This window comes from Anomalospiza imberbis, chromosome 2, assembly GCF_031753505.1.
Source record: "Anomalospiza imberbis isolate Cuckoo-Finch-1a 21T00152 chromosome 2, ASM3175350v1, whole genome shotgun sequence".
In the NCBI taxonomy this organism is placed as follows: domain Eukaryota; kingdom Metazoa; phylum Chordata; class Aves; order Passeriformes; family Viduidae; genus Anomalospiza; species Anomalospiza imberbis.
In genome coordinates this window covers 81,410,311-81,426,140 of record NC_089682.1, presented here as the reverse complement: position 1 = coordinate 81,426,140, position 15,830 = coordinate 81,410,311, and the positions used below count along the sequence as shown (strand labels likewise).

The 15,830-nt window shown below is 34.4% G+C and overlaps 1 protein-coding gene across 11 annotated transcripts in view; it reads left to right on the top strand.

Annotated features, from left to right (window-relative positions):
• Positions 1-11,189, top strand: part of POSTN (periostin) — a 31,547-nt gene extending 20,358 nt beyond the window's left edge. For 2 of the 11 annotated variants that reach the window (XM_068182049.1, XM_068182050.1), the window contains 7 exons: positions 2,272-2,367; positions 2,944-3,033; positions 4,597-4,674; positions 5,066-5,146; positions 7,261-7,347; positions 9,386-9,427; positions 9,954-11,189. In XM_068182049.1, the coding sequence (XP_068038150.1) occupies positions 2,272-2,367; positions 2,944-3,033; positions 4,597-4,674; positions 5,066-5,146; positions 7,261-7,347; positions 9,386-9,427; positions 9,954-9,994 (515 nt within the window). In that variant the 3' untranslated portion in view covers positions 9,995-11,189. The remainder of the gene's footprint in view (positions 1-2,271; positions 2,368-2,943; positions 3,034-4,596; positions 4,675-5,065; positions 5,147-7,260; positions 7,348-9,385; positions 9,428-9,953) is intronic. The other 9 variants (XM_068182052.1, XM_068182054.1, XM_068182055.1 and 6 more) reach the window with 7 other exon arrangements.
• The last annotated feature ends 4,641 nt before the right edge of the window (positions 11,190-15,830 follow it).

Here is a 15,830-nt window from a genome sequence, read left to right as displayed (position 1 = left end):
ATGGTAAGGGTGAATCACTCTCTGAAAGTACCTCTTCTGCTCTGTTAAATCCAGAGACAGAGTTTATAGTTTAGGTGATTTACAGGATGTTTAGAAGTTGAAAATTAACTGAAAAAATTGTTTTTTAAAGCAAAAATGAAAATGAAAAACTGAAATATTTTTTTAAATATTTCATGAAGTATTAAAAGTCTGAGCACTTGTATAGTCAAATGTAAACTAAATTTTATTCACCAAAATGAGAAAAAACAAAGTTAGTGATTATTGAAGGGCTCCTCCTTTCCATTTCCCATCCGGTATTTCTGCTTTGGGACACACTCCAGGAAAAGATCTCTGGCCAGTGCAGCCTTTCCACTGATCATTGCTTCAGATATAGACCAAATAAAACTGATCCTGTCGCTTCTGAGCTTTCTCAGTAACAGTAGTGAGTGGCCGATGCCATCAGAAACATATAAATCCACAACAGCCTGTAGATAAAAGCTGGCGAAGTTAAATGCTAATTTTTGTCAGGAAATTCTACTAGGTCATGATGCAAGAGTGATTTTCACAAAAAAAATTACATCTCTCCCCACCAAGTTTAGAGGGGGATGAGGGGGATGTGTGCCTTTTCCTGTCTCAGTGTTTTCTGCTTGTGTTGTGCTTCCATTTTTTTTGTACCTGGGCATGTATGGGATCTAAAAGATTAAACAGCTGTAAAGAGTTAAATCTGACTTAAATCTTAACAGATAAAATATTCAAAGGATTGATCCTAGACTAGGCAATATAGTTGGCTATGCCTTCATCTTTTGGCTTGCACACATCTGCTGTATCAATCAGATGAAAAGATACAGTTATTGAGAAATGTAAAAATAAAGCTTTTATAGATATTTATAAATACAACTTTTACATTACTTCATTTATATCTATCACTTGCATCAATGTAAATTGCTATTTAATGGATTCTTAACATACAAAAAATTCCTCCAAGTTTAAAACAGAAGCAGGGAATGAGTCTTGTAAGACAGTTACTTTAAAATATTTATAAATATTTTTCATTCAGACCTGTTAAAAATAAAAGACGTGATGTCTTGTTCAGCTGTTTATAACTCAGAGTAAATTAATAGAGGCTTATAATAACAGGGAATCTTTATGATTCTATCATATCATTTAATCTGAATTATTTACCTCTAAATTCTAATTTATGCAGTCATTTGATACTGGAAAAAACCCCAAAACAATTTTGTTTTTTATTATTAAAGGTAGCCTATATTGACTGTTTGCAACAGTTGACAGGAGGCACACATCTTTAAAAGCTGTTGTTAAATCCTGATCAGTAATTATGGAAAAAATAATCAATACACAATCAACTTCTACAAAAATTCATATAAAGATATTTAAGGGATTTTTAAGGAAAGTAAAAAAGTTGGATTATGCTAAGTTTCTGTCTCTGAATAAAGAATAAAGAAAGTTTGTTTTGCAGTAGCTTCTTAAGTAGAAAGAATCCCACAGCAGTCGTTAGAGAAGAACCATATTATTACTGCTAATTGATGGTATGTTCCTAATTTAACTAGTGTCTCCTGCTTTAGCATGTCAGACAGAGATACATTTGGATCAGTGTAATCAAAATTACCTCACTCATGATAATGATAGCCAGTAACATAAACATCCTTATAGCCATATAGTGATAAACATCCTTATAGCCATTCCAGATGATTTCAAAACTTTGCTTTTTGGGTTTTTTTTTTTAAGCTGCGCAACCACTGGCCAAGTCTTAATACAAAGGGAAAAAAAAGCCATGTAAAAAAACCTCAAAGCAAAAAATAAAAGAAACTCCAAAGCAACAAATAATTAAAAAAATTAAAGAAAGAAAGTTTTCACTGTGTAGATTGTATGCTGATCACTAGTGTAGCAATAGTTGTAAGATATCTGCAAAGATGCAGAGTAACCTTCTTACCAACATATATATAGAAAAAGACTTCCTTTCCACTGCTGATGATCTGGTTTATTGCCTGGAACTTGTCAACAAACGTTAAAAATAACATAAACACAAAATAAATAAATAAATAAGTTATAAAGAATAAGTGTACGATAGGATCTTTGTTGAAGATCTTGCATAAGAAAACATAAGACTGTAAATGTTGCCACAAATAACCTCTCAGATTTAAACATCCCTCTATTACAATAGAGGGTTTTTCTAGAGTAGGGGAAGAAAATGCAAGCTTCACCTCACCCCCATGGAATACTAAAGTATTTTGTGACTATTTGTAATGTGTTGCTTTTTTTCCTATGTCACAGACCCATCTATCACACAGCTCACTAAATTAATTGAAGGGGAACCGGAGTTCAAAATAGTCAGAGAAGGGGAGACAATAACTAAAGTGATTCATGGAGGTTGGTATGCTTTCAGCAACTCAATTTGCATTAGCATTCACTATTCCCCATCAGTTTATCTAGGTGATTCATGTTAGAAAGCTGTTTTGTTTTTAACAAGACCTTTGTGAAGTGTTGCAATTTTACTGCATCATATACTTTTTAATTCTCAGGCATTTTAAAAAATGGGGTTTTTTTCCCTAGTTGTGTTCCATAGCTTCAGTCAAGACAGTTTAGGAATACTCTGCATGCTGACATATATCTCAGTCAAGAATTATTTGCTCATTGCTGTCCTGCAATCAAATATGTAGTATGTGATTCTGTGATTAAAAGGCAATTTTGTAAGAAAGAGAGGTAAACCCTGCCTTCTCTTTGCTAAGAGCATTGAGATGTTCACATCTAAGATGGTTTTAAAGGAAAAATCACATGATTATCCTAAATTTTGAGTAGATTTACTTCCTGATCTCTTAACATTTTTATTTTTCATAAAATATTCTATGGTATTTCCTTCCATGGTTCAGTCAGTTTCCATATCTCAAAAAGAACACTCGAAAGTTCATCACTTGATTAATGCCTTGAATTTAAAAATCCTTGTAGAACCAATTATTAAAACATACACCAAAATCATTGATGGACGACCTGTGGAAGTGACAGAGAAAAAAGTAACAGAAGAAAGAATTATTCAAGGTAAATTGAGCTGAGATACTAATTCTTAGTAAAGTCCACCTTTGCATACAAAAGTAACATATCTCAAGTTCTGTCTTAGTGCCTAAACTGCATTTCCTTGACAGATGAATTTTCATTAATACTTCCCACTGTCTCTGTAAGTCTGGCCATGTGTCCTACAAACACATATACATAAATGGCAACAATATTTAAACAGCATGCAAAACAATGAAAATTTCTCTTCTTTTTTTGTTTTTATTTTCATATTTTGGTAAGTGGCTACTTCTAGCTTCTTGCTACCATTTCACAATGAGACTGCTTTTACTGCGTTTTTGTACTCTGCTTTGCTTTAGAAGGAAATCTTTTTTTTTTTTTTTTTTCTGAACTTTTGGATTATATACCTCCAGGAAGGTTTCATTTTACCAAACATAGATGTTTAATGTGTAGGTGCCTATTTTTGCATGTCATCCCAGGTTCTCTTGACAGCCATTTCAGAAAAAGATCTCTATTTCTCTATAAGGTGAGGACTTGATCTGACATTTAGTTAAGACACTTGGATACAGCTAATGTAAGATAAAATCAATATGCATTTGCATCCCTGGATTTTCTCACAGAAATGCTCCCAAATTCCTTGGCCAATTTAAATTGTATTTGACCAATTACAGAGCTATTTATTTAAGCATCCTAGAAACTGGTAAGTGGAGTGAGGCTTATTTAAGCATAGTAGGTGATATATGGAGGTCTCTGTTGACACTTCTTGATCACCTTGCTTAAATATCGGTTTGAATGCTGCCATTAAAATTCTGTCTGCTAGAGAGCTTGTAAGGAACAGACACTGTTACAATAACATATTGACCTAGCTGTAAGTCCTAATATTCAGTTTATTTAGAAAATATCAAAATTCTACCAAAGTCATTTGAGAAAGAAATAAAGAATCATGCTTAAGTTTTTATCATAGAACTTTTAACGACAATGAAAATAACTGAATGAAAGACATTAGTGGTTTATGAATAAACCTGGGACTATTTCCTGGCAGAAATTGTAGAGGAGATGAATAAAATATAATTTTCTCAATTCTCAGATTCAAGTTTCACTAATGTCCCACAGGAAATGGTAAATATAATGTAAAATGCCAGAATTTCAGAACCGTGTCTCATTTTCAATCTGTAGAAACTGTTAAGGAATCTCAAATGTTAAGTCTTCAAATTATTAATAGCAATAATAAAAGCAAAAATGTCTATTTGCAACAGTCAATTGAGACTAATTATGGACTGAAGAAATATCTGATCTATGACCTAATACAGCAGAGTTTAAAACTGTGTCTTACTCTAAGAATGTAAGCAGGTAATTACTCTAATTAGGATAAATTTGCCTAATTACTTTCACAACTAGTTCTAACTACTGTTTTTAGTGCTCTTGCAGTTTAATTTCAGAAATGGTAAAATATAAAGTTATCATATTAACAGATAACAGCATGTTAACTATGGAATCACCATGTGTATTAATAGGAAAATATCATTTAAAGACAAACTTGTTATATCTGATAAAAGCTACTATCTTATAAATTTTTTTTTTTTTTTCCAGGTCCTGAAATAAAATATACCAGAATTACTGCTGGGGGTTCAGACAATGAAGAGAAGTTAAAGAAAATCCTTGAAGAAGGTTAGTATGCTTGTTTTATTTCATTTCTTTAATACATATATATCTCTATATATAACTTAAGTAATTACTGAATCAATAATCCATGTTTAAAAATGATGTTCATACTGCAAAATCTTACCCAGAGATTAAACCTCAGAACCCTCCAAATGTAATATCCTTGTTTGAGTCCATTATCTTCATATTTCAGTCAGCTCTAGAGCTGACTGGGTCTAGTACATAGCATGCTATGTGTGTCATAAAATATGGTGTTTCCAGTGTTTATGTGGAATTTGATAACATAACATGAATTTTTAAATTCAGAACAATGCTATGACATGATTATATATGCTCTTGTGGGATTGCAAATGTTTTCTGTAAATCACTTTTTTTGCCATAACCTGTATCCTATCAGAGGTTACCAAAGTGACCAAATTTATTGAAGGTGATGGTCATTTACTGGAAGATGAAGAAATCAAAAGACTTCTGCAGGGAGGTAATTCAGTGTATTATAACTAACATTTTTGCAACAGGTTATGATAACTGAAACCCCTCTCAGATATGTTGAACTCAACATTTTAAAGACTGACATAGCAGAAGTGGAATTTTAATGGAAAAAATAGAACACTGTTTTCTAGTGCCAGATATCTGTGAAATGGAAGTAAGCCCCAAAGTTTGAGTAATCAATTTTTTAATACCATTGATCACAGAAAAAAAAATGGGTTTTTTCAGTCTTTAAAAGGTTACCTAATTAAAACTCAGGGGAGCAATGAAGATTTATTCCAATATTTTTTTAGCAAATTTAAAGATGTGAAAAACACTTATGAAATGGAACATATTGTAACTGGCCCAATTCATCTTACTTATCAGTTCTTCAGAAATGAATGTTCATTGCCCTCAAGTTAATAATTAAAGGCATGTTTAACATCTTCTTTAAATGCTTACAGGTGATGGATATCCAGACATTAACTTTAATTCTCTTCAAATGCAGCATTCCAAGGAATGGTTTTCTTTCCTTCTTGCTCTCTAAATTCTAACTGTTTTGGCAGTATATAACCAGTAGCTGTAGAAAACTAGTAAAAGAACTTCTGCTTATGAAATTAATCTTTATCTATGAATTTGGAATGTTCTCTGCTTAATGTAGATTAGAGCAACTATCTATAATAGCAATGGGTAATAAAAAAAGAATTTAAGAGATGAGTTTTTTTTAAATTCTAGTTTAAACCTGAGTCAGGAGCTCAAAAATATGGATGGATCCTTCTCTTGACATAAATTAAATAATTCCATTTAATTTTATGTTCATTTTTCAGTAAGTTACAAAGTTGTATTCCAATAAAGTAACTTACAGCCACATTTAATTCACTGAACTAAATATCATAGTTTTTCAAAAACACTATTGTGTGGATGTGACTTAAACTTCAGTCAAGTAAAAAATTTCCTGTTGGCTGAACAGTTGAACAGCTGACCACCAAACTTAAATATGCTAGTTGATAACACAGCTAGTCTTAGAGAAAAGCCAAGATATGGCTATGACTCCCATTGACCATAATTCTTTGTTCTGTTTCAAACATCTGAATCTTAGTTTTACAGACCTAAACCAGAATTCACGTATAATATTGGGCAGAAACAGAAACTTTCAGAGGGTTTTTCTTTTTATCCTAAGTATCCCAGCTATGTGAAAAGATTTGCTCTCTGGAGATGCCGATTTCTGGATTGACTATTTAAAAGATAAGCTGGAAATTTAAAAATTGCAGCAAGAAAATTCTTGTATATACACTGCACTATGTTCTATTGGTTTAAACCAGTAAACAAGGAGCAGGATCAAATTTTATCTGTAGAATTCTGGTCCGATACCAAAATCCAACAATTATAACTGCACTTGTAATCACCTCCAGATACAGAGGTATACAATTAAGTAGATGTAATCTGTAGAGATGCATCTTAGAGCATATAGGTGTATGGAAAAGAGATAGTTTCTTTCTAGGAAATCTGAAGAAGACAATATCATCTCTTGAATTCTTGCTATTTTCCCTGCTATTATATGTTAGTTTGCATAAGCATCCTGCTTTACAGAATGGACCAAGTAGGCAGATTTTTCTTTTTGTTTAATTTGATTTTTCTCTATCTTTTCCATGATTTATCCAGTCAGTTACCCTTGGCTGCCATGATAATACCGTCCTATACATTTAGCTAATAAAAGCAGATACACATGCTGCTTTAGGATTGTTGGTGATAATGGTGATAACGCTTTATGGCCCTCTTGTCTACATAAAATTATTTTTACTGAAAATTTCCTAATCATTTAAATTTGAGTACAGTCACAAACAAACATCACTGTCTAAATAAAGGAATGATTTCATATGGGCTTTAATTCTGCTCATAAAATATCCAGAACTGCTTAAAACAATTAGCAATCTTTGCTGAAGCAGAACTTTAAAACAAGATTGCAATGAATGACTCATCCCAAGAGATAACATGCCTTAGGGCATGAATAGCATGGTAGCCTGCAACACCTACGCCCAAAAATGACATTGTTTCCTCTGAGGGCTCCTTGCATATGGAAAAATGCTATGCCAGATTTAACTCATTTGTTTTTGCTGCTTACCATAGCCGGAACTGAGTACACCAAGGTTACTAAAGTAATTGAGGGAGAGCCACAGATTATCGAGAGAGAAATCAAGAAAATTCATCTGGAAGGTTAGTTTGTCAAAAAATTCAGTATCACTAAGACCTGCTTTGTCCAAAGTGATCATTCCAGGTGAGGTTTTACCATATCTATTCATGAAAATTATTAGGTCTGGAGCCAGAATTTTAGCAAGAGTTTTATAATTGTATTGGAAAAGAATTCTTTCACTGATGTTGCAAAGGAAATTGTTGAGGCTTATCTTGTGGCTAAAAGTAACTAAAAGTATTGGCAAGCATAGTAGACAAGAGGAAATGCCTAACCACAAAGCTTAGGTAAAACTTTTGAAGGAACATCAACCATAAGGAATTTACTTTTCTTTAAGCAGCACATACAGAAGAAGACCACGTGAGTTGCTTTTAACTTGAGTTATTTCTTGTCAGTGTAAATGTGATCTGTTGCTGCCAGGGTTTCTCGGCGTTGTGAAGGAGTGGGTGGGGTGCAGGGAATATAACCTCTGAGGCTGAGTAAATATCTCACAGGGTCTTGGAATTTCTTTACCTTTGTCCTGTTGTTAAATGAGGGAAACTCTTGATTTGAAAAACCAGAATGGAATAAAGGTCCAAAAGGAGCCAAATAGAATTCACTCTGCCTTTATACCAGCAATTTGTTCTTCGACTTTAGCAACCATTGTTTAATGATCTTCATTCAAAGTTAAAAAGTAATTTGCTTAGGGTTTCTTTTGTATTTATGTCTTTTTCTAATTCTAATAATGCAGAATAGGTTATTCTGTCAGCCTTTGAACTAAATACATAGGAAAAAATATGCCTTTTGGACAATGAAATTAAATAAATGTGTTTCTGTCTTTTTAATATTGAATTCTGTGCCAAGTAGCGAAGGTTTACACAAAGTGTTTGTACAGCTCCAGTGCTGAGTAGCACAAGGCATGCTGGGGAGTCTCCTATTGCCTGAAAATGACAGATAGGTGTGATCTTCAAACACAAGGCTTATCTGAAAGCATAACTGTACAGACAGCACCTAAGTATGGAAAGCATAGTTTGGATGGACCATATTCTGTCCTCGTCATGGAAGTGCCGAGCTTGGAATTTTCTGCCATGGTGGTGCAGATACCCAGTGTTTAGTCCCAGCTGGAATGAGGTCTAGCCTGCATCTTAGGGCTATGCATTTATATACCCTGTACATCAGGATGAAAAGGGAACCAGCTGCAGCTTGTTAAGCAAATATACAAGTACTTCATGGTTGTAAAGAAGGAAAAATTACTGCACTAACATTTCTGTGACAGTAACGGAAGAACTATTTCTTATGCTTATGATGTGTTTTTCCTCCCAATGAGGAGACATCTGGTTAAAAAAAAGTCTCAAGGTTTGATGAGAAAAAGGAAAACATGTCCATAGTTTCACAGAATAAGTGAAATAAAAAGAATCTACCTAATGGGGGGGGGGTACTTATTCAAAAGCCCTTGCTCTGCTCCACCTTTTAAAGCAGAAGCCTGAGAAAATTAAATGAACTCTAAATGTGGAATCGTATTGTGGACTCACAATGCACTTACAAATCAAGCCCCAAACACAGCTTCAAATGTGGCCAACATCTTGTAATGGTTCCAAGCATCTGACTTTTGAATAATTCCTGAAGTAATGTCAATGCAACAGACCTGGACATCTGCTGCCAAAAGCTGAGACTGAGTCCTGAGCCTTAACCCGAGCTTGTACTTCACTGACAAAGTGTCACATGGTGTTTGATGAATGAAGAGCTTAAGCAAAATGCCCTGGCATCTGCCTACATCATGTAACCATCTGCAGAAGATCAGTGTGGATAATGGATTAATTAATATGTTTAAAATGTAAAAATACTTTTTAAATGTTACTAAGATTTAATGGATGACTGCACATGAGAGAAATGTGGGAATTGTATTTTGAGCATTCATATTTCAGGTGACCAAGCCAACATGCTTCTGGGAAAAAAATTATTAATTTACTGAAAAATTTAAAGAACAAACTTCAAAAGTCAGCAATGAGTTTCCAGTATTTCTAATGAGTTTTAATTCAAAGGCTCCAGCAAATAACTTCTGACTGTAACATTTCTCTTTTCTAGAAGCACCCGTACGGAAAGCACAACCAACCAGGAGGGCACAAGGTAAAAAAAGCCATCCATTTAAACATTATAACACATATCAAATATTATCTCAGTTATCTCAAGAGTCATGGGATGGGGGACGGGGGGCCATGAAGGCTCCTAAAAATACAGATTTCAAAAGAAAAATCTCTACTTCTGTTTAAAAAAAAACTCTAACAAAATCTGGAGTTGCTAATTTCTTTTTTTTCTGATATCGGAAAACAATCTAGATTGTGTGCTTTACTGAAAGAGTGTTTCCGATGAGATTAAAGCCATCAAAGTGAAGTCTGACTTATGAGTATTAGCAATGGGAAAATGGGACTCTGGGATTCTCTACCACAGGATTTATACCTCTCAGAATCTGTTATTTTGATTAATGAAGAAGCTGAAAAATCAGTTTAATTTCACAGCTGCCAGCACAAGAGAGAAATATTCAGCTCCAGGCTTCATTTTTTCTTTTCACATGTCTGTTTCACAAGTAAATACAGTGTTACTATGCTATATATAATTTCAGGTAATAATTAAAATTCTTTTTCCATATTTTCAGGAGGAGCAGCAAGAAGGCGGACAAGACTAGATCATTCCTAAAAGCTTGCCAACACAGGATTCACAGAATTACAAATTAACAACATGGTCTTTGAGAGGAACTGTTTGTTTTTTGTTTTTTTTTTTAATGAGAACATTAGAAAATGATGTTTTGATGACATAATGTAAACTGAACCATGAATCCACAAAAAGATGTGAAGCTGCAGATACTCACTGCCAGCACAATACTCACTAGGAGTAGTCTATTGGAGGTGCTTTTACCGCTCTTGATAGTAAGCACTATCAAGGGTGGGATCCTGGAAGCCCAAAAACTTCCATAGAACTAGGATTCCTTCTTCTGCTGGTTAGTAAGTGTTAGCAGGATTGGATTAAAAATGAGCAGGGAACAATACAGAGTGTATTTTTTTATTATTATTATTTCCACTAAATAAGAAATATAAGTGAAATTAGATAATTTCTAGAAAAAAGAAAAATAATCACCTCAGGTGACTTTTATAGTAATCTAAGGAAATATGAGATGTTAACATAGCACTTTTGGTTCAGTAGTATTGTATGTTTTTATAAGTCAAAATTCATCATGTGTTTAAATTCATAATACCAGTAATGTTACCTTTTTATAAGCAAACAAATATGCCTTATATTGAATGTATCAGGGGTTTTTTTTGTCCTACATTGCATATCCAAATACCTTCTAGTAACTTGGCTAATGGAAGCTCTTGAAAAAAAAAAGCAAACATTATGAGCTTCTTGCAATGTATTAGAGATCATGTTGACTTCTTTATTTATAAGAAATCACATTCCCATTAACGGAATCTTGTAACAGTACATATACTGAGATTCTTAAGTGTTTTCCCATTTTCCCCTAAATGTGTCTTTTGATTATTAAAGTGGATTATAAAAGCAATAAATAAAATGCATGCAAGCAGTTAACTCAGCATGGAAAAAGGTCTTTAAAAAATGAGGCCAGGTCTGAAAGCTTTTGTATCAAAACATGCTTTGCTAATGTCTGGTACTAATGTGGAGTTTTCTGTAAATTATGTCAATTTTATCACTCTAATTTTGTACTCATAGAAGTTGTCTGCCTTTATCAACAAAAGGTAAAAGACAATTATTCATGGAGTAGAAAAAACCTGTTCAAAGTTCCTTAATTTTGCAGATCAAAGTATCAGAGGCATTGTCTAACATGTTTTTCTACTTCTGTTTTGAAAATACTCAATAAAGAATTTGGCTGAACTGTTCTTGCTTTCATTTGTAAATATTTTTTAATAGCAAAGCAAATTCTAAATATTCTTAAGATTTTTACTTTAACTTGTAATTGCAAAATATGCTTTCACAGAAGAAAACTGATGCTTCCCTTTCTTACTTAGCAAATGCTAATGGACTTAAACTGCATCATTAAACAATTTGCGCGAATAAAAACTTTCCCTAATTCCACAATGACATTCCCTAAACACTGCTCCTTGAACACTAATGCTATCTGAGAATGGGATTGATAAATTGTGCGGCCTTATTGGGCCATCAGACATGTCACTAAGGTAACCTCAGTATCTACTATGATAGTGCTTTAGTGGAAGGACAGCTTTTAACCCTGGCAAGGGCTAGATAGCTTTTAGGTCAACATCAGAGCTCTTAGGACTATCTAAAAGGTGAACTGAAGCTGTCACCTTTCCTTGGGACATTTGATTGTCACTAAATCTCTGGGTTTAAACTTCTTCCTTCAGTGCTGTGCTATCATGGAATGGTAATAACAGATAAAGAATGGACAGAAAGTGGGAAGAAAGTAAAAGGTAGCAAAAAATTTATTAAAACCTACCCTGTAGTAGGACAATTTTACCTTTTCAATTAGGAATAAATTGGTGAATTTGTGACATACCATAACTTTGGCGTGTTTTCTACTTTGATAACATTTTAAAGCATCTGGTATTGACTAAAATACATTCCATACTTCACCTTTTAATATAATCTATAAATAATAAGTAATATATAATATAATAGTAATATGTAATACAAGTTAAATACAACAGTATATAAAGGGCACTTCTCCATGAAAATTTGTTTCCCTGATACATGGTCCCTCTCAGTCCTTCTTAGACCACAGTAGATGTCTGCTCAGGTACAGTGAACAGTGACATTTCTTTTAGTGGAGTGGCTTTTTCTAGCTATCTGAACAAGAATCTTTCCACAACCCAATGTAGAAATAAAAACAACACGTTCTTTTATTTGCTTTTCATATGGTTAGCCATTTCTGTGTCAACACAGACATTCTTTTACCAATGAGCAAATTTGGAGAACTTACAACTTCTCCTGCCATCCTATTTATTTCCCCTCACCTCAGAGCAATTTAAATTAATTTAATGTGATTAAACAGGGGATTAGCATACTACCAAGTTAGAATTATCTTTAGCAGTAAAGCACTCACTTTACTTTGTGTTTCCTTATAGTCTCCCAGGTATTTATAAACAGGAATGTCCAGTTGAGTTGGTGATGGAATTCTCAAAGCATTTCTTCTGCTTTCTTTTATATCCTGTATGAAAACTCATGCAGAAGAATTTTGAACTGTCTGTCAGTTTTCCCAAATCTTTCAGTTTTGCTAGAAAGTGCACATAAATAATCTACAAGATGATGAAGTATGAAAGATCATCTAAGTAAAATCAAATGAATAGTTTGACTCCTTTTAAAGACAATGGTGTGAAATCTGAAAAAAAAAAATGCCAGGAAGGATTTTTTTACCATTTCCATTTTGACAACTGAAAATGTGCTAAGTGACCATCTCCAATGTAAATGTAATATGCCCTTTCATGTCGTTCATCTCTCAGAAGACCTGGATTAGCAAAATTAAATTAAAGAATTCCACTTTTGTCCACAAAGTATTCTAATAAAATAGTGAGTGGAGACAGTAGTCCTTAGAGATCAGCTGTATTGTAATTAATTCTTTTACTGTCTAAAGCTCAGAACCAATAAACACCAATCCCAGATGGAAGGTGTGAATAGGGATACCAAAGCCTAAGGGATACCTTTTATCTCCTTCTTCAGATGGAAGAACTGATTCCTTTGAGTACTGAGCTCTAGAATTCTCAGTGATAGCATAAGATGTGTGATTGGATCATGTGGGATTTTCTAAGATTTATAGTGGCACAGGGCTTCATGTTCCATTATTAAAGGAAGATTTACCTCCACTTCTCTTCTGCATAAACACCACGTGTGAAGATTTCAAAGTTTCACTGTCTCTTTGTGTCCCCTTCCTCCAAAGGTATGGTTTTTATAGCATCTCAATATTGCCAAGGGTTGTTTTTCAGTACAGCATTATTTTTTTTAATGTATGGAAAAAAATTAGCTTCAATATATTATTTTTTTAACCAAGACTAATTAAAACATTCAGTGATAGATACAAAATATGAAAATTAGCTACAGATTCTATATGGGGAGAATAATTCTGTGTGCTACAAGTAATTAAGATCACAATGACAATATCTCATTAGGAGCCCAGCATGTTATTGACTGAGAAGTAGAAGCAGTTTCTATTCAGGAGACTTTTCAGTCTCCTTTACAGACATACTAATTTATTCCTAATGTCATACTAGATTAAAATTCTTCCTTCCTTGCTCTTTTAACTAGCGTCCTTTAAATGCCACAGACATCAAACTTTATTTTATGGATATTTTCCTTGCTAAACAAAAGTAACCTCTATGATAGAATGTGCAAGCCAGAGGAATGGCATCAGCACTTAAATTTTGGATCATAATGTTCGTCAATCCTCATGTGTCAGGATGCATTCTTGCTTCACTTTTTGATCTGATGCATCTCCTATCTGCTCTGATTTCTTGACTTTTGATTTTATCTTTCATCTATACTACTAAGTAAAAACATAACTAGAGATTTTGCTTGTGTATTTAGATCCAGTGGCACATGCAGCCTTCATTTACACTACCATCACTTTGTCTTCAGCTTCTTTTACCACCTAGTGTCCAATGCAGGTGCAGCCCTTGCACTTAAACTTGTTAAACTTCATGAGGTTCACATGGGCACAGTTCTCAAGTTTGTCCAGGTTGCCCTGGATGGCATCCCATCCTTCTGTTGTGTCACCTGCTCTGCACAGTCATCTGAAAACTTGCTGAGGGATATTCTACTAAGAAATAGAAGATGCTGCTGGTCATGGTGTGCTGGATGTTTAAGATAGGAGAAGTGCTGCTTTCTGCATGCCTGCTTTCTATTAATTCATTTCAGGATAGCTCCTGCTGATACATTGAAGGGCTGTTTTAATCATGTCTGGGTTGGATCTCAGGCATTTATACCTCTAATTGCTAGTCCAATTGCATTGCTGTATTTCTCACCAGTGGAACATGTGGCCTGAGTCAAGAGCACATTGAAGCCATGTGATGTGACAGTAATGCTAAACAGAATTAAAACAACACATTTGTTAATTGAGAAAAATCCATCACTGCAAAAAGTACTGTCAAGAGACAGGGATGTTTTCAGGGGCATAGGCAGGAGTGATTTGGGATATGATTTGCAAAAGTTTACCCCAGTCTCTTCAGGTTGCTGACTATAGAGAAAATGACCTATTAAGGTTGTCAGTGTCCCTGCAATCTCTCAAAGCTCAGGTGCCTACCTGTCACTCTGTCACCACAGTCCACAATAAATCCAGATAGACAGATCCATCTGTCCACAGACTCCTAGGTCCATTTGTCTGGAGGACCTAGTAGTACTTGTTTCTGTCTTCTATGAAGACCACGATTACAAAGTGCCTGTATGATGGTTGGAGATATAGATGGAGTGGTGAGGAGACTTCTGAGCTCTCTTGTTCCATCTCTAGAAAAAAATAAGCGGTTGAGACATAATTGGGAAAGTCGGTTCTTTCCAGGGAGGGCAGAAGGATAACTCATTTCTGGATCCCAGCTGGACAGAGACAGCAAATACAGTAAGTACAAGTTTTAAAGAGGAGTGCTGGCAGAGAATTTTTTTAAATAAGTATATTGCTGCTGTTTTGGGGTTTCTATTTCTAATTTTTGTATGAAATTTGATATGGATGAGGTTATCTTTGGAAAATTTTATCCCATAAAGCCAAGAACCCAGGAATATTGCATGTAACCACTGCAGGACCTTCACCTCCTGCACAAACCTGCAGAAGCCCCAGGAGCATTGCCAAGATAATGGATCCTCATGTGTGTAAAAAAAAACCCAACTCTTTTGGAACAATACCTGAATGTGTACTCTCCTTCACCTCCAGTCCTCAGAAAGGACTGTAAAAAACATAAGCCAGGGATATGTCATGCAACAATCCAAACAGAAGCAAGTCTGGAACAAAACAGTTGCATGTCAAATGTGTATTTGTTATTTCTCCAGCTAGAGATCAGAGATATTACAGATGGAAAAGTCTTATTAGATCATGTTATCAGTCTATTTGCCAAGCCTGGATTGTTTCCCACTACTACAGTCTATAATGCTTTACCCAGATGTATGGTATCTTCCCATAATCACTCTCTCATACTGTCTTCAGAGCCACTTTCCTATATTTTGTTTCCCTTTCTGGCTTACCTGCCATCAAATAAGGCAGACATACTCCACCAAGTAGTCCTTCAGCAGAACTAACAACTGTTTTAGCAATACCAAGGATAAACATCCCTGTTAATGTAACAATAATCCACTCACTCATATTTTCCTGAAACATCTGTACAATTGAAAAACTCTTTTGGTTTTGAACAAACTACTGACTCTGACTTAGTTTGCAGATGGTTTCATAGGTCTGCGACTTTTTTCTTTTTTTGCCATCATATGATGCCATATAAGTTCAGCATGTGTGGTTCATGAAATCATAGAACCACATGTTTAAGGTTGGAAGGGACCTCTGGAGGTCATTTTGTCCAAACCCACTACTCCA